At 43.8% G+C, this 24,042-nt stretch overlaps 1 protein-coding gene across 2 annotated transcripts; it reads left to right on the forward strand.

Moving 5' to 3' along the window:
- The first annotated feature begins 1,627 nt into the window (after positions 1–1,627).
- UTP25 (UTP25 small subunit processor component) lies at positions 1,628–18,138 on the forward strand. Of its 2 annotated transcripts, XM_038133576.1 has the most exons (13): positions 2,824–2,922; positions 4,138–4,177; positions 4,817–4,967; positions 5,347–5,596; positions 6,347–6,547; positions 8,651–8,739; positions 10,100–10,510; positions 11,553–11,772; positions 13,778–13,980; positions 15,202–15,384; positions 16,032–16,144; positions 16,548–16,793; positions 17,595–18,138. In XM_038133576.1, the coding sequence occupies exons 4-13, from the start codon at positions 5,515–5,517 to the stop codon at positions 17,839–17,841; spliced, it is 1,995 nt and encodes a 664-aa protein (XP_037989504.1). In that variant the 5' UTR covers positions 2,824–2,922; positions 4,138–4,177; positions 4,817–4,967; positions 5,347–5,514; the 3' UTR covers positions 17,842–18,138. The 2 variants fall into 2 exon arrangements, with proteins under 2 accessions (XP_037989503.1, XP_037989504.1); XM_038133575.1 differs by lacking the exon at positions 4,817–4,967 and having other exon boundaries at positions 1,628–2,922.
- Positions 18,139–24,042: the final 5,904 nt, after the last annotated feature.

The following is a 24,042-nucleotide window of genomic DNA, read 5'->3' on the forward strand; positions in this document are numbered from 1 at the left end:
AATAAATAAACATTCAACTTTATATGCTATATACGAGAGTCCATAGTGTCATTTACACTGCCTAAGAAACTTAAGGCAAAAATATTTGAAATTTTAGCTCTCCAAATTCATGAATTTGGATAGAAAGTGTGTGATCAACACATTTGTTTCAATTAAAAACAGGGACTAAGATGAAAAATCTCACAAGGGACAGGGCAAAACCAAGGTGGAAAAGCAGGTATGAAGAAAGCCTTGAAAGGGAGTTGCCTTGAGACAAAACAGTGAAGGCAGTAAGCCAACAAGGAGGGATCTGTTCTATTCACATTAGTAGAGTTCTCTGAAGTAAAGGAAGTGGCTTTTGTAAACCATCTGTCTCTGGAACGTCATGCAGATAAAAGTGCTGGAGATGCACAGGTAGCAGCAGCACAATTCTGCTGACAGGGTTTAGTTGTGGTTGCTGACAGAATGGGGTCAGCAGAACAGATTTCAAATAATGCAAGCTTTTCTCCCTCTTTTTCTTTCCAGTATTATTGCTGAAATCAGAGATGCTGGTGCCTAAGAAATCTGTAAAAAGAACATTGCTGGCAATATGTTACCATGTCAGCAACTAGGAGCTCCAGGGTGATTTTACAAGTTCATTTAAAAAATTATTTTAAATTTTTAAGTGGAGAGATATAATTTAAGAAAGAGATATAACAATGGTTACATGTTCGCTGGTCTATGAGATATCAGCAGCAGTGCTGCTTTACTGCCCATGCCTCACGACAGAGAAGCTGAGGTGTTCATTTCCTGGGAAAAACATCTTCTAAGACACACATCAATGGCACCACAACATTTTAAGTAGTTTAATTCCAAATACTGCCCAAGTAGGATCCTTCTCACACAAGGAATGGGGAGGAGGGAAGAGGGAGTTGAGCAGAAAGAGGGAAACAAGTCCAGGAATATAATTTTTTGTTTCAATGGTTAAATTGAAGTCAGGATGGAGAGAGGAGAAGGGGGGGAAGATAGACTTCAAGCTACAGGACCAAATCTTCTAAGCTGCTAGAAGTTGTTTCCCATTCTGGTGAAAAGAAGTGTGAAGAAGTGGCTACAGAAGCAAGTGCTGGCATTCAGAACATCACAAAATAATGAGATCCATGCATTTTTAATTTATAAGGCACTATTAAAAAGCAGACTGAAACTCCACAAAATAGTGTGAAACACCGTCATAGCCAGAATCTTGGAAAGAGTATACAAACAACACTGGAGTCTGAGTTACAGGCTTACTGTCACCAAGGTTCTATAATTTTCCCTTTTTTAACACACAAGAATGCAATCCCCAAAGAGTTCCTAAGCTCTCCTGATTCAGCTCTGAACAGACTCCTGCTCTTCCTGCTGTCTCCCAATGCCAGATTGTAAGTCAACAAGAAACAATTTTGCAACATAAAAATATACTGACTTTTTCACATTCCTGACAGAAGTGGGATTGATTGGCAATATTTTTTCCTCTTACAGAGCGTGACTGCCAACTTCACCAAAAAACCCTGCTAGTTTGAAATTGTTTATTTTAGTGTTGTTACATAACGTGTTAGCTTTGACAGAACCTGCCAAGGGAATTTCTGCTGCTGGGCACAGCCAACTGCTGCTGCTGCTGCTGCTGTCTGTATGCTGCAGGGTGCTGGGTAAAGCAGGTCGGTGGAATGGTTTGGATTAAGACAATTTCCCTCAAGCCAGAGGGATTTATTGAAGGGACTGACCATGGGATTAACAACACACAGAATAACTCCCCGAGGCTTCTGTGTAACTGAAGTACAGTTAATGTGCTTGCTTGCTTCAGTCAAATCCATGGGTGCCCTCAGGTCAAGACAGTCAAGAAGCTACAATCCAAATGCTAAATGCTCTTTTTCCCTAAAATATTCCATGCCTCCATCCTATTTGGAATTATGTTGCTCTCGCTTAGTTCTTGTACTCCCAGAGACAAAATGTAACCTACTGTGTGTTCTTTGCAAATTTCAACACCATTTATAGCCGCCCCTCCTTACTAAAGATTAGAGGAGTTTCAGCTAGGTCATACAGAAACACGGGGATACAAAAAATATAAAGAACTTTTAATGCAAAGAACTAAAAATGAATTTACTTTATTTGACACAATTTATGTTGTTTCTGAAAAACTGTTTGTCTTCATATGCAGTAAAGCACACTTAAGCAGCGCTCAGTAAAATTCAGCAGTGACATGTTAGAAGAGCCAGATTTTAGTGGGGTTTCATTTGGAGCTTTTGATTGCTTTTAGAATACGGGAGTCTCTTGTGTTGGCCCTCTTCCTCTAGCCTGATTGCAGAGGTTTTCCCAGAAGATGCGTAGCTTTTAGCACTGCAGATCATGGGTCCCTCGGAGAGAGTGCAGTAGCTCCAGTAGTGTCTACCTGCGCTCCGTGAGCCCGAGAGCAGCGCCAGGCTGCGGCTCTGCGGAGCCCGCCCCGCTGCCATCACGCCGCTCGCCGACCTCACCGTGGCTCCGGCAGCGGAAACGCGTCACGGCCCGCACCAAGCTCGGGGTCGCGGCGGCCGCAGCGTCGGGACGGGCTTGGATTTGGACACAGTCTGGGACAAGTGTTCCCTGCCGGTGCCTTGTGGTCCCCAGCGAGGCTCTCAGGAATAAATGCGCGCCTGTTCCCCGCGCGGCACGCTGGCCGCCGCCGGCGGGGCGAGGCTCGGCCTCCGAACTCGCCCCCCTCCGCCTCTCCTTCCAGCCGCCCGCGGCCCCGCCTTCCCAGGCTGCGACGCCCTCCCCGGCATCGCCGGCCCCGCCCCGCCGTGCGACGGCGCGGAGCGCCGGGCACCCACGTGGAGCGGGCCGGGCCGGGATGGGCAAGCGGCGAGCCGGGCGGGAGCTGCTGCGCAGCCTGAGCAAGAAGCAGAAGAAGCACCTGCGGGAGTTCGGCGAGGAGCACCCGTTCTATGACAAGTGAGTGCCGGCCCGGGCGAGCCCGCCCGTTCCCCGCGGTTCGGTGCCGGGGCTGCAGGGCCGAGGAGCCCCGCTCGGCCCGGGCGGCCGCCGCTCCCCCTCACGCTGCCCCTGGGCTCCCGAGGGAAGGAGGGGAGCTGCAGCTGCACGGCGCACTGCCGCTCGTGAGCCGGGAATCTCGAAAGCAGAACGGAAAGCAGGAAATCTCGGCTCGGATTTTCTCGCAACAAATGCAAACTCCTGTGGTGCAGCCCGGAGGCTGCCGCGAGGAGTGGGGAAAAGGAGGAGTGCGAGGTGGACTCCCATTTTGATACCAGGCCAGGCTCTTGGGTTCCAGCTTTCCCACTGTTTACTCCGTGCTCTTTTCTGATCTCGGAAAGCGTATGAAAATAGAGTAGCGAAGATCTATGTGACAAGAGCCATTCCATCCTCGGCGGGATGCCCGTCTGTCAAAATGACCACCTTCCTTTTGTACCCACCTGTAAACTTCCGAGAAGAGAGCTGCTTAGTCCCGGTGCTCTGTGATCCGTGGTGCTGCTGTAAAGCCTTTAGGAGCGGGCACGCAGTGTTAAGGTCTGTTGTTCTTGTGTCCCCTGGGACCCTCCTGGCCTGTGTGGATTGGGGTGGAAGGCCTGCTGGAGGGAATGTCCTGTGTGTCACCCTGTACAGTGATGCTCAGTCCCACGCAAGACTGTATATTTTTGAAGGAATTGAGATCAGTTTAAGCCCAGCTTGCACAGTGGCTTCTTTGAAGAATTGCAGTCCCAACACTGGTTAATTGATGCTGGTTTTCCTTTAGTTTGTGTCTTTTTCCCAGTTCACAAGCCAATATTTAGCACTAGAAGTAGTCTCTGTCTCTGGTTAAATTTTTTACAAACTACCCTTGTAGCTAGTTTCTTCTAATTCCTTTTGAGACTTCATTTCCTGATTAACACTGGATTTTATTTCAAAATTTTTATTGATTAGTCGTAATGCCTGAGCACTTAGGCTTCATGTACAGAGTGTCACATCACCTGAGAGGGCTACCCTTTAGATTTACCTTAAGGGTAAATGCCCAGTCTGTTTTCTTAGGGAGATGTGTGTGATGCTTTGGGTTTAAGCTTTATTTTACTTCTTTAAACTTGCATAACTGATCAAATCACTCTTCCCCTCATTTCTTTCATCATGTGTGTAACATCATTGACAGAGTAAGGTATGTTAATGCTTTCTTTTCAGGGTTTCTGGAAGACCAGAAGAAACTCAAATATGTGAACTGGTAATGTATTTTTATTCCTTCCTTACTTTTATCTTTGTGTAGTTTAGTGAAGTGAAAAATGTAGCATTTCATGTTTTCAGCTTATTCAAGCTGACTAAGTTGTTCCACTTGGAAAACTGGTGTTTAGGAGAAAAAGATAAATGTGATTTTTGTGCGGCTCTGAATTGTTCTCTGTAATGTCTGCCTCTAAACTGTAATACCATCAGAGGGCAGAAGCAGCAGGAAATAACAGCAGTTCTTAACTTTTTCGTGTTTTAGTCACAGTGAAAATTAGATCGTGCTCTAAGTTGTTTTAATGATGTTGGTAAACTTAGTGTTGCATGAGTAAGGAGACTTTGTTCTCTGTTGAGCAAAGAAATATGTTAATACTCCTCCTTCAGATTGCCAGTGCTTGACTTTTCTTTCAGTCAGGATTTGGTAACCTCCTTTATCATCAGATTAATAAAAGACTTCAAAGCTTTAATTTGGAAAAATTAATTACTCTGTTTCATTTGTTTCCTTTAGCAATTTTGTGCATTAATGTAGTATTTACTGATTTTCTCCTTTTTGGACTAAAAGAAGCTAAGAAAGGAGTTAGTGGTGGTGTGTTGATACTCATGGTTTCACTGTAGTTTTGGACATTGGTTTGTGCAATCCCAGGACAGAACTGGACCAAGTCTGGCTTGCTCAAAGTGTAGAGCTGTACAGCTGAACCAAACATGACCAATTCCCCAAGGAGCCATTGCCCACTGACAGCTATTTCACTGACCTTCTTGAAAGCCAGAAGCATTTCCAGCATGCTCTGTCCCTTGTACGGATGCCTTTCTACAATTTTCAATCCGTGTGTGGTTTTCTGAGAAGAATCTGATGCTGGTTCAGTAAATGCTTTGTCTGTGGAGATCAAATGTCCGCACTCAGCTGAAATAACTGGGTTTTGTGGTGCTCCTAGTCAAATTGGTGCAGAAAGAGGCACTTCAGTCTGTCTCCCAAGATGCTTTCAAAACCTAAATGGAGGTATCCAGCATAATTATTGGCATAAAATGCTGGGTTTTGAAAAATTCCATTGCCTCTATGTAAAGGTCTAATGTGAGAGGGGAAACATAATAGTGCAAGTAGAAGTAAGGGTATTTGCGTGCTGCTTTATAGGCTGTTACTGTTGTTGCTGTTTACACTCGTGTTTTCCTTTCCAGTCTGAGGATTCTGATAAATCAAGTAAAGAAAGTGATTCAGAGACTGAAGCGGAACAGGTCTCTGGATATCATAAGCTCCTGGCTACCCTGAAGACCTCGCCTGAGTCTGAGAGTGAGGAAGAGGAAGATGAAAGTGAATCAGAAGAAGCTGAGGAAAGTGAGGCAGAAATGGACAGTGAAGGGTCCCAGAAGACTGGAGAAGGAGAGGAAGGTGAAGAAGATAGGAATGATGTTCCAGAGGAGGAAGAAGGTAGTTTGTCTTTTCCCGTGCTTCTTTGGTGAATGTTGTTTGACTAACGTATGTTTTTAGCCAGGATCTTGGTGTAGACTGTCTTGTTGGCTGGGTGCTCTTCTGCCTTGGAGACTCTGTTGCTCCATTGGCTCTGTGTGGGTGGGAGCAGCAGCTGCTGAAGGATTTAGCAGGGGAAAGGGTAGCTGTGCTCATTTTCCGCCAGACAGCCTGCTGCTGCTTCCTCAGATGTTGTTTGTGCGGCAGCACAGAGGAAATCCACATGGAGCAGCAGACCAGGGGTTCTCACCCACTCATGGGAGACACAAGCTGTTCTCTCGAGCAGCATCTGGCTTGGCTGTGCCACCGAGAGGAGGGAAAGGTTTGCCTCACAGCATGGGAAAGAATATAGAAATTGGAAGGAAACCTCCGCCTTTACGGTGATGTGTCCTCATTCATGAAATCTGCAAAGAAATGCTGGGAGAGAAGAGTCAACCTTTAATCATTTCCAGTTATTTAGGGTCTTCAGAAACTAAAAGTTAAATTCCCCAAACAAGTTGCTTCTTTAATTTTGTCTGAGGGGCCACGTTTTGTGTTATATAACATTTGGCATGCTAGCCAAAACTCATCTTTATGATAGAATACAAAGCCTGCTATTATCTTTTTTGATAGAGTTTTGGGAGAAGAAAATCGGTAGCTCAAAGGGAACAACAGCTACAGACAGTAACTTTCCCAGGAGAGAATAACCTGTTTCTTTGTAACAATTGACAGACACAGCAGAGCAGATGCTCAGCCAGGAGCAGGCTGATGGCACAGATACCTCTTGTGACCCACGTCATGGAGTAATTGAGGAGTTTACTGATGTGAAACATGAATCTGAATTTAGCTTGGAGACCAATTTCATGGAAGAGGAGAGTGGAGATTGCAATGCAGATAGGAGAGACAGCAGTTCTTCACAAGCTCTTCCAGAAGGTAAAAAACTGTGTGTTTGTGTTTAAGGATCTGCCTTTAGAGGAGTATCTGTAAACATGTTTAAATTGTCCAACACCGTAGCAATGGGCTGTACAGCTTCTAAGTTCTTCCACGACATTATTCATGCTGCCCACGTGTCGGCTGGTTACATAAGGGACCCTTAACACTATTGCAGATGTGTAGCTGAACCATTTGTTCTCTGTAGCCCCTGGGGACTGCGATTCATGTGGGGTTTCTGCTATGACTGGTAAAGCTTAAAGTATCAGGAACTAGAAAAGTGTGTGGAGGGTGTTACCTTGTTCTGCTGCTTTAATAGTAGTTTTAAAAGCCACTGTAATACAAAGAGCTCTGCAAGCCTGCACTTGACTATGGAAGATGTTCTTGGCACAAACAGCACAGTAGATAATCACAAAGCTGACCTGTGAGGGCATCCTTCACATCTCAGTGGAGTTAGAGGTCAGATTCTGAGAAGCTTGGAGCAGCCACAGTAATTTAGACAAATGCTCAGCGCTCTCAGAATTTTGAAGGTTATGCAGAGGAGTCTGACTGCACCAGGATCAGGAGAGAATGAAGCATCAGCAGAGCATATGTAGTGTCTTTTAAGGGTGTTTCCTAGAATCTCAGTGCGCTGATGGATGCATCTGAAGCTCCAGTGTTGAAGTTGTCCCGCCATATGTAACAAAATAACTGTGTTGCACGGGTGTGCGATCCTTCAGCGGCATGGCACGCACTGGTGCTTGCACAGCTTCTGCTCATATTTAATGCTCTGTGCCTTTAATATCAGATGGCGTAGTTTGAGAGAGAGAAATATGTTTGTAGCATCCCTAGTGATGCTGGCTTGTCATCTTGGAGCAGCAGCTGACATTAGATCTGGGAGGCAGCCTGGGTGATACATGAAATGTGTGGAAGCATCAAAGGGCCATGTGATAGAAAAAACAGCTCGTTCTCGTTACCATGAGAATATGACTTAGGCTGCTGGCATTGCATTTTAATGAGAACAGTAGCTCTCCAACTGCATGCTAAATATCCTAACAGCTTTGTTCCACCTATAAATGATGCACTACTTCTCAGTGGGTTCTTGCAGCTTGGAAGTGTCTTTATAATCTATTGCAGAAAATTAATCGCCTAAGATATCAGAAAGAGGATGGATTTCTGCTGTGGTCCCAGGGTCACTCAAATTCCTGAAAATGCATCCCATTACTCCCTCTATTGGGAAAATGTTGGAATCAGTAAAACTCAACTGAGGAGAGACCCTGCAGTACAATTAAATGATACCCAGTTCATTTCCATTTCTGGAAAGATTTTCTCAATTTTTTTCAGTGTCATGATCGGTAAATGTCTTGACTTTAGCCTGGGTAACTTTTGTGTGGGCTGGATATTTGTTGGCAAGCACCAGTGTTCCTAATTAATTTTCTTTATGCAGCGAATGCTGCTGTGCTACAAGCAGGATACAGGGCTTGGCTTTCAAAATTAACTTTGCATGTGACTTTGTGCGTGCCAGTGTCTTTTGAGTATAATGTGATTTAACAGTTCTTTGCCTCTCCATTCCTTTCCAAAAAGATATGCTGATTAGATAAATCAGACTTTTTCTCACTCCAGGCAATTTTTGCCCCCCTTCTCCAAAACTCGCCTGATACTTCTTTGCTTTATTACAGACTGTGTTCATATCACTGGCCAAAGCCCTGGGCAGAACTGTTTGTAAATTAGGAAGGTTAGCAAGTTCACTTGGGACTTAACTATTGACAGCCTTTTTCACCTGCAAGCAATGGACGTGCCAGAGCTTAAGGCAAAAAATTGCCGCTGTTTTCCACTACATATTGTTTTCCTGTCTAACGTTTGATTAGTGCTTGAAAATTCGAGTACTTCCATAAGTGCTTATTTTTCTTTTTTAAAAGCAATCTGTCAAATCTGTTCTCTCTGTTCTTTGCAGAGAGAATTTGACATCCTTTCTCTCATCTCCAAGTGCTTTGAAATAACTAGTTTTAATTGTGGTGTTGGCCAGCATGGAAACTGTTCATCTCATTTGCAAATCCATTCTGCAACTTGATTCTACTATTAGCTTCAATAGTTCTCAGGCTATTTTTTTATCGTTACTGTAAATAGATCCATTTAAGCAGCACATGGACAAAGAACTTGAAGAAAAGGAAATAGAGAAAATGTCTACGCTTCCTAAAACTTCAAGTCAAAGTCAGGTAATAATTTTCTGTAGCCATCTAGCATTCCTAAAGATGCCTGGATCAAAATAATCATTTAGTTGCACAGATGAACTACATCACAATTGTTATTATTAGCTGCTGGCACTAGAATTACGAGATTTTGTCACTGTATTGTTGTTGAACTGTTTTCTTCTTCATTTACTGCTGAGCAAGTGTTGAAATGTGAAGTCTGCTGTTCTTGGAGGCATATGCTGACACACCTGAAACACATAGCTTTAGACTTTGAGCTGTAGTCCCAAAACCTTGACAAGGAGTGGAAACAGGGCTTGTTTCTGAGAGGTGACAGCACAATGCCAGGGATGTGCTCTGCATTTAAACGTCTGAGGTGACCATGAACACTTTTAAAGGTACTTGTGATGAACTTTCACATTCATGCTTCAGGATGGCTCTGTCCCTGTAGACATTTACAAGCCAGTGAAGGGGAATTTATTACTTAGATTACTTGATTACTTAATTCTGGCAATAATATGTGAATTACAGTACCAGAAAACCACCTCATTGCTTGACAGAGAATATTGGTTTTCAAAATACTCATTTTTAGACAAACCTTTGCTTCATAACTTTTCCACATCTGATTTTGTTTTGGAGACTTGCCTCCCATTCTGGTCAGCCATATGCTGGGTGACATTCATTGGAAGATATCCAATGGTTAGTTAGTCAGAGAGAAAGCTGTGATTTTTTTTTTTATTTAATTTACTTTTTTGGCACATGGTGGCCAAAATTACCAGTGCCACCTGAAGCAATGAATGATATATCTTTGCTTAAGTTGGTGTAGCTACTTTACAGGGACAGTTGGGGACAACTTGCATGGCAGAAGGCTTAAAGTTTACAGTTTTCCCCTACTACACTGATAGCTGTTCAAAATCAGAGACACCCAACAAGACTGCATTTAACAAATGTATCACAACTTCTGGGATTAGCCCCTAAAGGGTTTATTTTCTTCTTTGATCAAAGTGTGTGCTCATTGGGGTCAGCTGGTAAGCACAGTTGGACTGCAGGGTTCTCATCTTGTCGCTGGTTTGAGCCACTGATTTGCTGGGTGGGTTAGGCAGAAAATTCCTCAGTTTCCTCTGGCACAAGAACAGTTACAGACACATCATTGCAAGATCCATCCAGATCTACCAAGCTGAAATTTATTGCTATTTATCCTGGCAGACTCTCAAAGGGATTGCATATTGAAAATAAGGTTTCCACTTGTATTATGAAAAGATGATTTCCTTAATCTCATGAACTTGATTAAAGTTGATATCACCAGCTGTGGTGATATGCTTTGAAGTGTGCAAGGTTTGGAACATATGACTCCTCAGTGTTGTGGGCTTATTTTTTTTTTTTCCAGTGGCCAAGGCTGGGTCAAGTAATCTTTTCTTCCACTTTGGAAAAACATAAAACTTTGAAAGCAGACAAAGAAGTCGATGTGAAACAGCTTCATCTCCACAAGCCTTTGGAATCCACTTGGCCAAAAGTGAATAAACAATTTCTGTCTGCAGTGGACAAACCAATTGATTCCTCTTTTACCCCGTTACAAAGAGAGCTCTTCTGTATCATGAATTCCTACCGGGACTTGTTCTTCCCGGAAAGAAATGCTTTAACAAACGGAGAAGAGATCCGGCACGCTTACTGCCTGCATGCCTTGAACCACGTCCTCAAGGCCAATGCCCGGGTGCTCAGCAACAATGCCAAACGGAGGGATCGAAAGCCAGGCACTGACACCGATGACCACAGGGATCAGGGGCTCACCAGGCCTAAGGTAAGAGAGCTCTGATGCCCTGATCCCCAGCCTGGCTGCCTGCTCAGGCTGTGCAAACATCCTGGTAGTTTACCCACTAGTATTTTTGTTGCTGCTCTCTCAGGGAATGTGTTCCCAGGCGTATGCCTTTCTACATTCCTGGAAGTTGTCCTCCATGCCAGGGAAAATGCCATGAGAAGCAGTGAGCTCAGGGTTTTAGCCAGCCTGGTTCTGTGCCAAGCCATGAGTTTGACTTCCATCTCTTTTTTTGTCCCCCTATCACCACAGACTGACAAGTTTCCCTGCTTCCATATTTCAATCTGCTGGTGCCAACAGGTGCCTCCGTATCAATCTTCAGTATCAGTGCAGGTAGTGTAGGCTGTCACTCAATGTGAGATGTGCCAGAAATTCTTTTGACCTTAGGCACTTGTAAGGACTTGCCTGCATGAAAGGATCTTTCTGTACCTGGGAGTACTTCATGGAATCTCAGCCCCACTGTCAAGGCCACCTGTCATAGCTGGGGGAGTGGGCCCCAAACCAGTCCTCCCTGGATTCACAGTATTCTGTAGTTGATAACCAGCTATGGCAGCCTGTCACCAGTGTGCCAGCTGCCTGTTGAACAATTCCAGAGAGCTGGGTTTCAGTGTTTGCTGCATGCCTGGCAAATCCCTGGTTTCTGTGTTCACTCCCCCATTAGCAATTTAAATTTTGGAGTTCTGTGAAGAAATTGTTGCCACCCATCCAAGACCATCCACCCATCCACCCACCCTTGACCCTGTGTGTGTGTCACGGGAGCTTGCCTGGAGAGCATGCTTAGTTTTCAGTTCCCCTGTACTGGTACCCTGAGTGAGCTGGGGAGCCAGGCTGAGCTGCTGGCCACGACCAGTTCAAGAGCACTGCATCCCAGTGCATCTTCCCTCCCTGCTGCTTGTCAGAGTGGTTTTGTTTTGATTGTTGGGATGCCCCACAGGGGCAGATCCAAGCCAAAAGTTTAATTAATGTACGCTTAATGGCGAGTGTTCGTATTTTACGGGTTATTCTCTGTCACTGTTGATCTGCACAGGTACTGATGATAGTGCCCTTCAGGGAATGTGCTCTGCGGATTGTGCATATTTTCATCAGTCTCCTCGAAGTGAATGACAAGAAGAAAATAGATGTAAGTAATAAAAAGCGCTTCAAAGGGGAGTTTGGCTCTGACCCAGAAGAGAAGCCCCCCAACCTGAAAAGACCTGAAGATTATGAAGCCGTCTTTGCTGGCAACATTGATGACCACTTCAGAATTGGTAATAACCTACTGAACAGATAATTTTTAGCTTGTGCAGACCTGCTAAGTAACAAATTCTTCCCAAATGCCTTAGAGCTATCAGGGCTGGAAGTTTGGTGACGGTCTAGGCTGTGTGGTATTCTTGCTGGTTTTGCCCTGGCAACCTGGATTTTTCTGAAAATCTTTCTTGCCTTTCCAGAACTTAAAAAGGAAAATAGAGAAGTAATTATTTTCACATCAAGTTCAGAATCATTTAAAATGCAATGACAGCTTTATTCTAGCAGGACTGCCCACACCTCATTTTGAAGATAGCCTTGATTATGCAGCAAAATCTTTTCATGTTATAAAAAAAAAAATCTTTTCGGTTTAATTAGCCTGTTCACAGTGTCTCGTGTAATGGTTGGAACAAAATGAAAGCTCAGTACTGAGAAAAGCAGTTTTCTGCTGTGCTTCCCATGGCTTTCATGGAAGCAAAGGGGTAGCCAGCAAGTAGGAGTGTTGCACAAGCAGAAAATGTGAGAATGTTTCATATAATATTGTAAACTTATGCTGTTTAGTAACTCAGTATGCACAGAACTAGCTAGTGGCTTGGTTCCTGGAGCTGCTAAGATGAGAAGGCAGTTTTTCTAACTTAACTTGACAGATCAGAGGCTTTTGAAATACTGCACCTTGAAAGATAAATTGGCACCCCAGGAAATGTAATGATACAGTGGAAGATGTGTGCAGGTCACAGTCAGTCTTTCTTCCTTCCCCAGTGAGTATCTCTCAGGCTGAGAGTATTTTACTTTCAGTAGCATAATAATTTTCCTTTTAGTCTTCTCCCATACCACACTCTGCTTGTTCCACTTACTAAGTGTTAAGACATGATTGAAGAAACTTTCAGTGCTGTTAACTCGCAGAAGCAAATTATAGAAGCAGAATAATTTCTCTTTCTTAGTGTGCGGCACACCCTGTTACTTCTGCACAAAGATCTAATTTAAAGCACATTTGTTATGCCTTACTGAAACCACCATTCTTTCACATTTTTAAACAGAAAAAACACTTGATGTTTCTACACTGTGTATATGCTGTGACAAGTGATATCTTCTTCCTGGAAATTCAACCAATTGAACCTTTCTTTTTTTCTTTCTTATTTCATTTTTATCTTTGGGTTGAAATAGACAGCAGGAGGAGTCCCTGCTGCTGTCTCTGAAATTCTTGGACAGGCCTTCAGCTGAAGCCATGCTATCTGTCTTTAAATGGACAGGGGGAGAAGTTGGAGAAACTTTGCTGGGCAGATTGAAGGGGGTGGTTTGAATGTGGTCTGGCCTTTTAAGACCAGGAAACTGTGGGTTCTGGAAATACTGACACATAGTTATGACACCAACTCCTTTGATTCCTTCCCTTTCTCTGTAACATGAGAGGTGATGCATAAGCTGGTTCAGAATGTACCCTGCAACATGAGGTGTGAGAAGCAGTGTAGGTGCAAGACTTTGGTCACTGTAGCATGAAGAACCTTGTCCTTTGTGGTTTAGTAGCAAATCTTTCAGCCTTGTGAATAAAGGCAGTTGATAGTCAAGAGATCCACCCCAAATCTTTCATGACAGATTAAAGTAACAGTTACTATAATATCCAAAGTTCAGGATTTGGGGAGAAAGGAGTAGTTAATAATTTCTGCTTTTTTTTTTTTCTTTAGCTATTCAGTCTCCTCATTCCCCTGTTCAGCAGAAAATCAGAACCAATACGTTTCAGTTAAAAAATTTGATTCAGATTATGAAAAATCTTTTAAAAAATAATACAGAAATGCTTTGCCAAACTACATGAAAATTTTCCGCTTGCTTGTCAAATGGGAGTGGGGTGAATAAGCACTTCTTGGGGAAAGGAGAGTTTCAGACTCAGAGAGAGAGTTTCAGATTAGTTGTGTCCAGCTATATTCATCAGTGTGGGGAGAGGAAATGGGGGAAATTACTGTTCCAGAGCGTCCAAGAGGAACGTGGTTGATAATTGATGTTAACTGAGAAGTTGCTGTTGGTGTTGTTGGACAGGGGTTGCGATCCTGCAGAAGAGCATGAGACTCTATGCACCCTTCTACTCCTCAGACATCATCATTGCCTCTCCCCTGGGCATCAGGACTGTCATTGGTGCAGAGGGGGAGAAGAAAAGAGACTTTGATTTTCTGTCATCAATAGAAATCCTCATAATTGATCAAGCAGACATTTACCTGATGCAGAACTGGGAACATGTTCTGGTGAGTTTTCCATATATGTATTCATTTTTGTGCTGTGCTGTGTCTTGCTGGTCTGATGTTACTCAGTTTTGGCAGTGAGCAGTATTGCTGTTTTTTACTGACTTCATTCTAGACATGGATGTTCATTTCTTTTCCTCCCTCCACCCTGATATTTTTCTTATACTAAGAATATTCTTTCTACAGATTCTGGGTAGTATTCAGGACATGTTCTGTCTAAAACTTGGTTTGGTGCTTTAGTAGTGTATTTCATCAAACGTGTTTTTTGGACAGTTTTAATTATCTTGCATCATTAAGAATGATGATTCCTTTAATCACATCTGGGAGAAATTATGCCAGCTGTCTGACTGCCCAGTGTCTCAGTCAGATTGCAGCCGTGTGTGGAATCTGTGCAGCCTAATTCAGGTTCCTCCAGAAAGCAAGATGAGCTGGTGCACGTCTCCACTGACTGCAGAGATACTAAGCATTAGTCATGTACAGAGTTAAACAGTATGAAGGGTTTCCTGTACATTTAATGCAAGTAGAGCTCTTGGATTGTGGCTAGTCTGCAGCAGTACCCCTGCTTTTTGGCTTTTGGTTAATAGAAGTTTTCAGGATTGAAATAATGGGTTTTCTTTTCCACATTAAAACACCTTTGTAGTACCTGGACCAGAAATTTTGACTACATGATGTCACTATGCATTTTGGATGAGTCCAGAAGGTCTTCTTTCCTCAGGAGTTGCAGAAAGGGCAGATGAGCCTACACAATACCCAAGGAATGAGTCTTGGAGTCTGCTTTCTGTTTTTCCCTTTAGGTACAACTGCCTTCCAATTGGTGGCAGGGATGCCAGTCCTAGGCATTGTTCCCTGAGGGTAAAATGCGGTGAATTACTTCAAACTCTGCCCGAATGTGATGAGACCTGAGCTGTGCTTGGGCTTCTTTTAGCTCAGAAACCTTGGGCCCTTTGACTTTAATACAAACAAATCCATTTTAGTTGCCCCAGGAGAAGATTAGAAAGTTACTGTTCCTGTCTAAAAAGATGGTAGCTTTCAGTTCTGTGGCAGGAAATCAAGTAAATTGCTCTTGCTGTGGTCAATAAATTCCTGACAGTGGTGTCTTGGGAGATGCTGCTTGTTTATATTCTGTGCTGCCTTTCTGGTCCCTGCCCTCTTTCCCACCGCAGTTAAGGCTTTTGCAGGCTGTCAGGGATGTCAGCAGTGATGTGTCCTCATCTGTGTGTGCAGCACCTGATGAAGCACATTAACCTGCTGCCTCTGGATTCCCACGGGGTGGACTTTTCCCGAGTGCGGATGCTGAATCTCAACAACTGGTCCAAGTACTACCGGCAGACGCTGCTGTTCAGTGCCCTCCAGGACCCCCAGATTAACTCTGTCTTCAACAAACACTGCTTCAATTACATTGGGCAGGTGAGTTCAGAGAGGAGCTGGAATGCTGGTGTGCAAGAGATGGGGAGAGGAAGAGAAAACCCAATCTGCAGAAAAATTCTGTAACTCAGTTGCTGAAAGACTGTGTGCCTATCATTTCCCTCACCCAAATGTTTCAGTCTGAATCCATGGCATTACATACTGTGCCAGAGGCATGAAGAGCTGCTCCTCATGCAGTGATGCTTAGTTGATATTTTTCTTTCATAGTAGCAGCTATTTCAGGTCAGAAATTGGATACTGTTTTTTTTTTTTAATTTGACAGACTCGAGTTACTTTGTTTTACTTATTTTGTTGTTAAATGGGGAGTTCATCTGCTTCCTTTTTTTTTATCTCCTGCTGTGTAAGTTGCATGAACTGTTAGTATTTTGAAAGAAACAGGAAAAGTAAAAACTTCAGGAGACCATCTCAAATATACAGGATTCAGGGCATAAGCAGTCACTGTGTATTTAACAGACCTGGTTTGTCTATCATGACTGTAGTTTTGTATTGGAGCTTTCTTAAAAACAGCCTTGTGCACCGTTTTTCTTAAAAGTAGCCTTGTGCTGTCAGATGTGAGCTGCAGAAAGCTGGTTGCAGTGTGCCTGCCTTTGGAATGCTGCTTCTCTGAACATCCTACTTCCTTCTCACAGGTGGCCGTCCGCAACATGCCGCTCACTGGCTCCATCAGCCACGTTGTGGTCCAGCTTCCTCATGTTTTTCGGAGATTAGAAGCTGACAGTGTAACTGCTGTGATAGATGGAAGGTACTGTGTGTCTCATACTGTTTGGCTGTGCCCTAATGACTGCAATTTCAGATTTAGTGGAGCGTACTGCAGAGCACACTGTGGGTTCACCACAGAAGTACATCTTTATTAGTCCTCAGGTGTAGGCTGGGCTCTGCACAGGTGGAGGGGAATACTGACCTCCTTGCCAAAGGCACTGGGGAATACAGTCTGGGGAAGAAATACCAATCTCTACCACAATTGTGTAGTGCTGGTAATGCCTTTTATCTTCTACACATGTAGAAATCTTGTGGAGTTAAAAGAAGGAAAAATGTAGTGAAAATCTTCGGCAGTCTGTTGTTTGATACTCCTGTCTGAGCTCATATCAGTATTAGAAAACTGAAGTTTCACTCTGGTTAAAACGTATTTGGTTTTTCTAATTGAGGTTTCAGTTTTTCATCGACAAAGTTCTGCCCGAGTACCGCGACGCCATCATGTCCCACACGCTCATCTACGTCCCATCCTACTTCGACTACGTGCGCCTTCGAAACTACTTCAAGAAAGAGGACCTGAATTTCACTCACATCTGTGAATACACCAAAAAGGCTGCTGTCTGCAGAGCAAGGCGCTTCTTTCTCAAGGGAGAGAAGCAGTTCTTATTGTTCACTGAGCGTTTCCACTTCTACAAAAGGTGAGTTGTGGACCGTTTTCCCTCTGAGTTGCATGTCTGCTGTTCTGAAGGTAGGGTCTGACCTTAGTCATAGATGGGCTGTGCTGCTTTTTGAATCTGTTGGATTCCTCTGAGGACTTCTTTGACTGAAGTAAGGGTTGTTAAGTTTACTTTCAAGTTCTTGCCTGTTGTCAGCAGTCCCTTTGCAGAGACTTTAATATTTTGTTAGGAGCAGAGCTTTATTCAGGAAGGTAAGTGCTGCCAAGTTCCAGTGATGTCAGGACAGGATGATACAGCCTGCAAATGGGATTCAGTGGGCCTTTTATTTGTGTTCATCTGCGCCACAGTAATTGTGTAAAATTTTGGACGGAGTATATAATTGATTCAATAATGCAGTACAGCAAGCTGAGGCCACTTGGAAAATTTGTTACATCCTGACAGGAGCTGCTTTCAGGTTCCTAATGGAAAAGGATTTTTTTCTATTAGCAGATGTGTTGGCAAATACAAAAAGTTTCATGAGGCTTGGTCTGATCAAGCTTCACTGTATTAAAATCCAAACTGCAGAGGCTGACCACTTCATAAATTGGTGGTGTTTAGTCCTTTAGAGGAAGTCATTGTGCCTGGCAGTGTGAGATTTTCCCCCTAAATTCCACTTCTCTGCTTAGTCTTCAGTCCGTGACACAGGGTTTGTAAAGTTGAGCTACAGCTGATGTGAATTGAGGTTGATGGAAATTGGAAGACTTGATAGAGGACTGATGTTTTACCGTGCATATTTTGTAAAATTTGCCTCAAGTTTTTTGGTTTTTATTTTTTCTGCTACAGGTATACGATAAAAGGCATTAGGAACCTCATTTTCTACGAGTTACCAACATACCCCCACTTCTACAGTGAGATTTGTAACATGCTGAAGGCCACAGACAGCGGGGTGGATGCTACTTGGACTTGTACTGTGCTCTACTCCAAGTACGACGCTCAGAAATTGGCTGCAGTGGTTGGCATAGACCGCACCGCTCAAATGCTACAGTCCAAGAAGAATGTGCACCTCTTTGTTACAGGAGAAAATGATTAAGTGATTCTACAGACCGGATGATTGGATGGACCTGCATTTTACTCCTAATGCAGATTTTTATATTGCTTTTTAAAAAAGTATTAAACTTTTTACTCCCTTTTGTTAAATATTCTGTTGCAATTGTATAGTATTAAATTGCGTATTTCAGTACTCTGCCCAACAAGAAATGAAGGATGTCATTCAAAAAAGCAGGGCTTAGAAGCTGTTTTCTGTGTAGAAACAAAATCAATCCAGAAACTATTTTTCATGTATATTAAAAAACTCATGGGTCAGTAAAGATTCATGCAGTGATAAATAGCTTTTGGTTGGACTGTTTTATTTCATTTTCAGGTGTAGCACCTGAAACTCACCTTCTTTTCTCAGGGGGAAGTTTTTATTCTTGTCTAGGATAAGAAAAATGCCCAAGTATTAAATGAGTCACTATTCTGTAAGCTTATACAAGGGAGGTGGAGGCAGGGCCTCTACAGCAGAAGTGTGTTTCTGAATGAGAGTTGGACTTGCTTCAAGTTGACAGTTTTGAGAATCCTTAAATGTGCTTGGGTAGGGGCTATGGGGTTTGTGTTTTTCCTGGAGTGACCTAAGTATCTCTGCCTCCTATTTCCAACAGACCCTCTGGCTGGTCAGTTTTACCAGGGATAAGTACAAAACCAGGGGATTGCAAATGCCCCTGGAATGGTATCTGGCATCACAGGTGGAGGTGAGGTGGTTGGTTAGTCTGGTTTTTCTCCTGGTGGTTGCAGATGGACACGGAAGCATCATGGTGCTGCCTTTTTCTCCTTCCAGGGAGCTAAGTCTAATTTAAAGTGAGTTAAAATTAGAGGGATTAGTTTTGGTGCTAGGACTGCAGGAAGATTGTTCTCTGGAGAGGCAGGTGAGCCCTGCGTCAGCCCAAATGCAAGAAGGAAACATCCTGTAATGAGCTTTGAGGGAGTTCTTGTCTAGGAGGCTTAAGTAAATACACCAAAGTGAAATATACTCCTTGAGTAAATGCGCACGTACTTTCTGCCAATTTTTGTCATATTCCTGATTCCTCAAAAGCTGTGCTCCAGTAGTTGTCATTTAGTAGACATGAAAATCCATGCAGTTTCTTGCTTTGCATTTTAAGTAATGTCTGTTAATTTTACATACCTCTGCTGTGGTGCACAAGAATTAAGAGCCAGCCCCAGCAAACTTCTCCTGGTGGACATCTGCAGCACAGAGCAGAAGTGGCAATCCAGGGTTTTTATTTTATGGCCTGGGCTGGATGTGGGAGAATTATGGCTGTGCATATGAAAACAAGCGCACAAAATAGGATTAAGGAATTTCCTTTCTACACCGGATGTACTTAGCAGAGATATAATAGCTGACCTGTGAGGAAGCTAAAGTGGGATAGCTGCTTAGGGAGATAACATGATGCAGTGCAGCTCCTGTTTAAAGGAGCAGCAAGAGTTTTATGCCAGAGCCTTAACTCCGCAAGTAATTTTCTTCCTACACTGAAATTAAAAGCAAAGTGCCTTGAAGGGAGTAAGGCCAGACTGTAGACTGAGGCCTTTGTGATTTTTTATCAGCTACCTGCATTTGTTCCTAAGACAAGCATACTAGGAAATTTGAAATGTATATATCAGTGTCACATTTCTGATGTTGATTACTAATTATAACTCACTGATTGCCAAAGCAGTGTGTAAATGCCTCTTCACTGCCTTCAATAGCTGCTCGGAGCTGCCAGCACAGAGCCTTGGAGAGCTCGTGCATGAGGGTTTTGTGCCCTGACAAATTCTTACTTGCCTTAGTAGAAAGCCCCATCAGCCAGCACTGACCCCAGGCAGGAATTCTACGTAGCAGCCTGTGGTAGTGGGTCAAACAGGTTTGCTGCTATGGGGAGCTGTGCTGGTGTGAAGGTCCCTTTTTTGTCATCTTCAGTAATTCCCTGGTGCAGGGGTTTGTCCAAGACTGGTTCCAGAAACAGCGAGTTAATTGTGGATGGTGAGCACCAAGGTCAGAGTTTGGCCCATCCTGGATGTGTGTTCATGGACACAAATGCTTTGTTTGCTGGGACAACTGCTGGCTCCAAATGAGTTCCTTTGGAGCCCATCCTCCTGGTGATAATGTGGCTTTCAGAGGGGTGGCTGAACCTAATGTATTTGTGTGGGGACACTAAGTTTTAGAAATGGAATTTAAAGGGTTGGGTTTTTTTAAACTGTTCAACCCTTGTTCAAATTCAGACCCAAATGGAATAAGAAAGGCAAGTACAATATTTTTCCTGTTTTTACTTGACAGCATGCAGTCTCTGCAGGTATTTTGCCATTTTTTCACAAGAATGCACCAATGATGAGTAATTACTCATCTTGACAAAACAAATGTAAGATAATTTCCTCTTCATTTTGACCTCAGTAGCATACCTTTGTGAGGGTAATGGAACCCATTTTAAGAACCCATTTTTTGGTCATTGTTTTAGAAGGATCTCAGAGTACTAACAACTAATCCTGTATTCTTTGGGAAATGTGCTGTACCATAGTGTGAGAGTCAACTCCCTGTTCCAGGCCTGGCTGTTCACACGCAGTGGTGCCAAAGCATTTGCATCTAGCTTTGGGAAATTCAAACTCAAGGGTAAAAATAACTGGTATTAAGATGTTAGATGAGAATTTCTCCTTAGTATCTCCTGCCTCAGGAAATTTCTAAGGAAATCCTACTAATGGATGACCAAGAGAAAGACATACCTGTTTCTGTAGGAAAATTGTTCTTGCAGCTAAAGAGTTCATGTTCTAATGGATCATTTTTTCACTGGCAAAACCTAATCAGGATAAGAGGTCTATTACATTTTGTTGCTCCTTTCAAAGATTACAAAAAGGCTTTTTTTTTTTTCTCTGAAAATGTGTTTGCAGGAGAGGAGCCAGCCTTCTGCTGCTGCCTGTATTAATGTGGAGGAGGGAGGGAAAGGTGACTTCAGGACAGTCTGTTTCCACGCTGGAGAGCTGCCTCCTGTGAAGAGGCAGGTTGTTGGTTTTGAAGCAGTTATTGGGAAACATGGGACGAATCACATGAGAGAGAAATTGGAGCATTCCTGTTAACAACAGCAGAATTAACAATTACTTTACAGCTGTGCTGTCACAGGCTGCCAGGGTTTCTCAGCTCTGCATTAGTCATGCTCCATGGCCTCAGCCCCAGGAGTTACTCTCCAGGGTTTGGGGATTTTTTGGGCTTGGTAGCCAAGCGTGTCTGATGAAAAAGTTTGTGGAGAGGGCAGTTGAGAAACCATCATGGAGGGATGAAGGAGCAGCCTGTGCAGAGAGGGAGAGGGGTGTGAGCAAGGGCAGCATGCAGTCAGCCCCTGCTCTCCCCCAGCTGCCTGGGCTGCCCCAACGCTGTCCGCCTGGAGACAGCAGAGAGGGCTCCTCGCTTCCCCACAGGGGCCTGGTCACAGAGCCCCCTCAGCTCTGCCCTGGGAAGGGAGCAGGTGCCCTGGGGGAGGTCACTGGGGTGAGCCTTCATCTTCCCCTCCGCTGGTGCCAGGTGACCCTAAATCCCGCAGGAAAGGTGGAGGTGCTGCTGGTGAGCTGGCTGAGCTGGGCCAGGCTGCAGCACAGGAGGGAGGCACAAAGCCAGAAGCCAGACTGAAAACACCACCCAGGATTTAAGATACGCGTGTATTACTGGAGCCAGAGCTCCTCCTGGCCAGCAGGGTGCTTTTGCCCACACTAGATCCAAGACATAGTTCAGTCCCTGTGGTTTAAAATCTCATCTTCTCTGCTGAGCTTGACAGTAAAGGGTAATTAAATAGCCCAGGGCTGGTTGTATTTTAATTAACCATTAGCTTCAGTGGTGCTTGAGGGCTGCTTATTTTATCAGGTGGACTGGGAGTTGGGCTGAGACCACCAGCTCTGGGATGGATAAACAGCTCACAGGTGTGAGCTAGTAATGGGAATTGCTTACCTGAAATGGAGGTGGGAGAACGGCCATAACACTGAGTGGTACTTAAGGAATAAATATTTGATTATGTGAGAGAGGCGCAGGAATTTCAGTAAAAGACACAAGAGAGATGAAGGTAAGGTACAGAAAAACAACACATAGGACAAAACCAGGATTGTAAACATGACATAGTTGATGATATAATTATGTAGTCACAACTAAAAACAGGAATTTGGCCTTGTTCTTTCAGACAAAACAGGAAAAATCACACTGAATTCCTACATGCTGGACATGCCATTACATTTCCAGGGTCAAACCCTTACCACTGACAGTGGCATAAATCTAAAGAGATGTTGCTAGAATTGCTAAAACAGAGCTTTATCAGGATGCAGTAAGGTCTCTTATTAGCCCCTCCTTTATGCTCTTACAAAAGGGGGACTTGCTAGCTGGGCCCATAACTGAAAAACCATTATTAGTGCCTTGTTATTACTAATAAAGAAGCAGAAATTTCCATTTCATTTACTTGCCCTGGGTGTCATGTGTCAAAAGCCCTCACTGACATTTAATTAATACGTTAGTAAACAAAATTTAGTTATAAAAATGTATATTTTTAAAATCAAAGTAGCAAAAGCAGAATCGGTTTTGTATGAAGTCATGAGCCTAGATATGACATGGATAAATGGGAACCAGTTAATATAGTTTATTTGTACTTTTACAAGGTTTTTGAGAAGTTCCTTGATAAGGGGGGCTTCTAAATTATTTGGTGAGGCTGGAAGGATCACAGCAGCTCATTGCAACAAAAACCTCTAAGTTTCTCTGTGCTATGTTCTCTGCTGACTATCTCTGTGGCATGAAGGATCACGTTTCCCTCTCCAACATTATTCTGTGAATTGGTCTGGCCCCACTCATTAATTAGAATTAGAATGCTCCTTTAGCCTGGGGAAGAATTTGGAAGGAGGGGAGCATATCTGGCCTTGCAGCTGTTTGGAGCTGGGCTCAACAGGGAAGACCTGTTCAGAAAAGCCCATTGGAGCATCAAGAAATGGATGATCAGTCAGGAGGTGTCTTTGTGAAAAAAAGCCTTGTGGGTTTCTCTGGTGCAGCCAATGCTGAGTAACTGGAGAATAAGACAGGTTTTCTGACAGCTCATGTTTCTTAGACATCACTGAACACAGCACTGTGACTTGAATATTGAAATTAACTGTCCCTAAGCATGGTCTCACCCTTTCCCTGTTAAATTAAAGGACATGTTTAAATTAACCAAAAAAATTACATTCTAGGTTCCAGGTCTGAAAACCTGGCCTGCTTCTGCTCTGTTGTCCTCTCCCAGAGCAGGGGAAGAACCAGTGGTAATTTGCATCACCTCTTCTGCCATTCCAGATCCTTCAGGCTGCTTTGTGCTCCATTTCTCCCTCCCGTTCTCCCGCACGAGTATTGTCAGCGGAGTTGGGTGGAACGCAGTTAAATGCTGGTTAAGTGCAGCTAACCCAGGAAAAGAGCCCCAGAGGAATAAATTAGTGTCTGAATTAATTCCTGCTACAAGCTGGAAGTTCTCCAGTAACTTCAGAAGCTGCTTGCTTGAGTCCAAAGGAAGGAGAGATCATGCAGAGATGGAGGTGCGGAAGCTCTTGAAGTGCTCACGAACTTTGTGGAACTGCTCACCTGAACTGGAGGCATGGGAATGTTCGGTGGAATTAGCCCATGGGCACAAAGGTCACCTTGTCTCCACCACCTTCACCTTGTCCAGGATGAGAAGAACTGAACCAGAAGACAGAGGCTCAGTAAGGTCCTGTTTCCAAAGAAGGAAGACCAAATGATAGTGCTCCAAATCTGAGCGCCTAAATGCATCGCGTGAGGTGCTTCTGGGAGGGAAAACAGCAGGGCCAGTCTCTGTTTCTGGGAGGAGTCACAGCGTGGGGAGGCCCCAGGGCAAGCACAAGGGTCAGGGTGTTCCTGGCAGTGCACAAGGAGCTGTAAGCACCACCAAGACAGCATGACTGAAGCAGCCAGGAACAGAGCACCAAGTGCAAAGCTTCCTCCTGGGAGAGGACTGGACTCTAGCAATTTTTCTGCACTTCTTTTAGAGATACAGAACAGAGTGTGGAAGAAACTCAGATCCAGGGGGTTTTCCCCCAAAGGAAACTAATGGTACAAAGTACATCTTTTATTCCCATCAATCAGATGCAATTAGGTGTCTTTTCCTTTCTAATTAAGGGAGGAAAAACAGTGAAGAGCCTTTCTCCTGTAGAAACCTGTGAGGTCTGAGGCCAGCACAGGACAAGTAATGAAGGAAGGTGGGGAGTCTAACAAGCAGGA

This window comes from Motacilla alba, chromosome 3 (genome assembly GCF_015832195.1).
Source record: "Motacilla alba alba isolate MOTALB_02 chromosome 3, Motacilla_alba_V1.0_pri, whole genome shotgun sequence".
Classification (NCBI taxonomy): Eukaryota; Metazoa; Chordata; class Aves; order Passeriformes; family Motacillidae; genus Motacilla; species Motacilla alba.

Coding starts and splice junctions, on each gene's coding strand:
- UTP25 (XM_038133575.1), top strand. CDS start 2,822: ATGGGCAAGCGGCGAGCCGGGCGGGAGCTGCTGCGCAGCCTGAGCAAG. Junction 10,511..11,552: donor AGGGGCTCACCAGGCCTAAG/GTAAGAGAGCTC, acceptor TGATCTGCACAG/GTACTGATGATAGTGCCCTT. Junction 13,981..15,201: donor AGAACTGGGAACATGTTCTG/GTGAGTTTTCCA, acceptor CTGTGTGTGCAG/CACCTGATGAAGCACATTAA.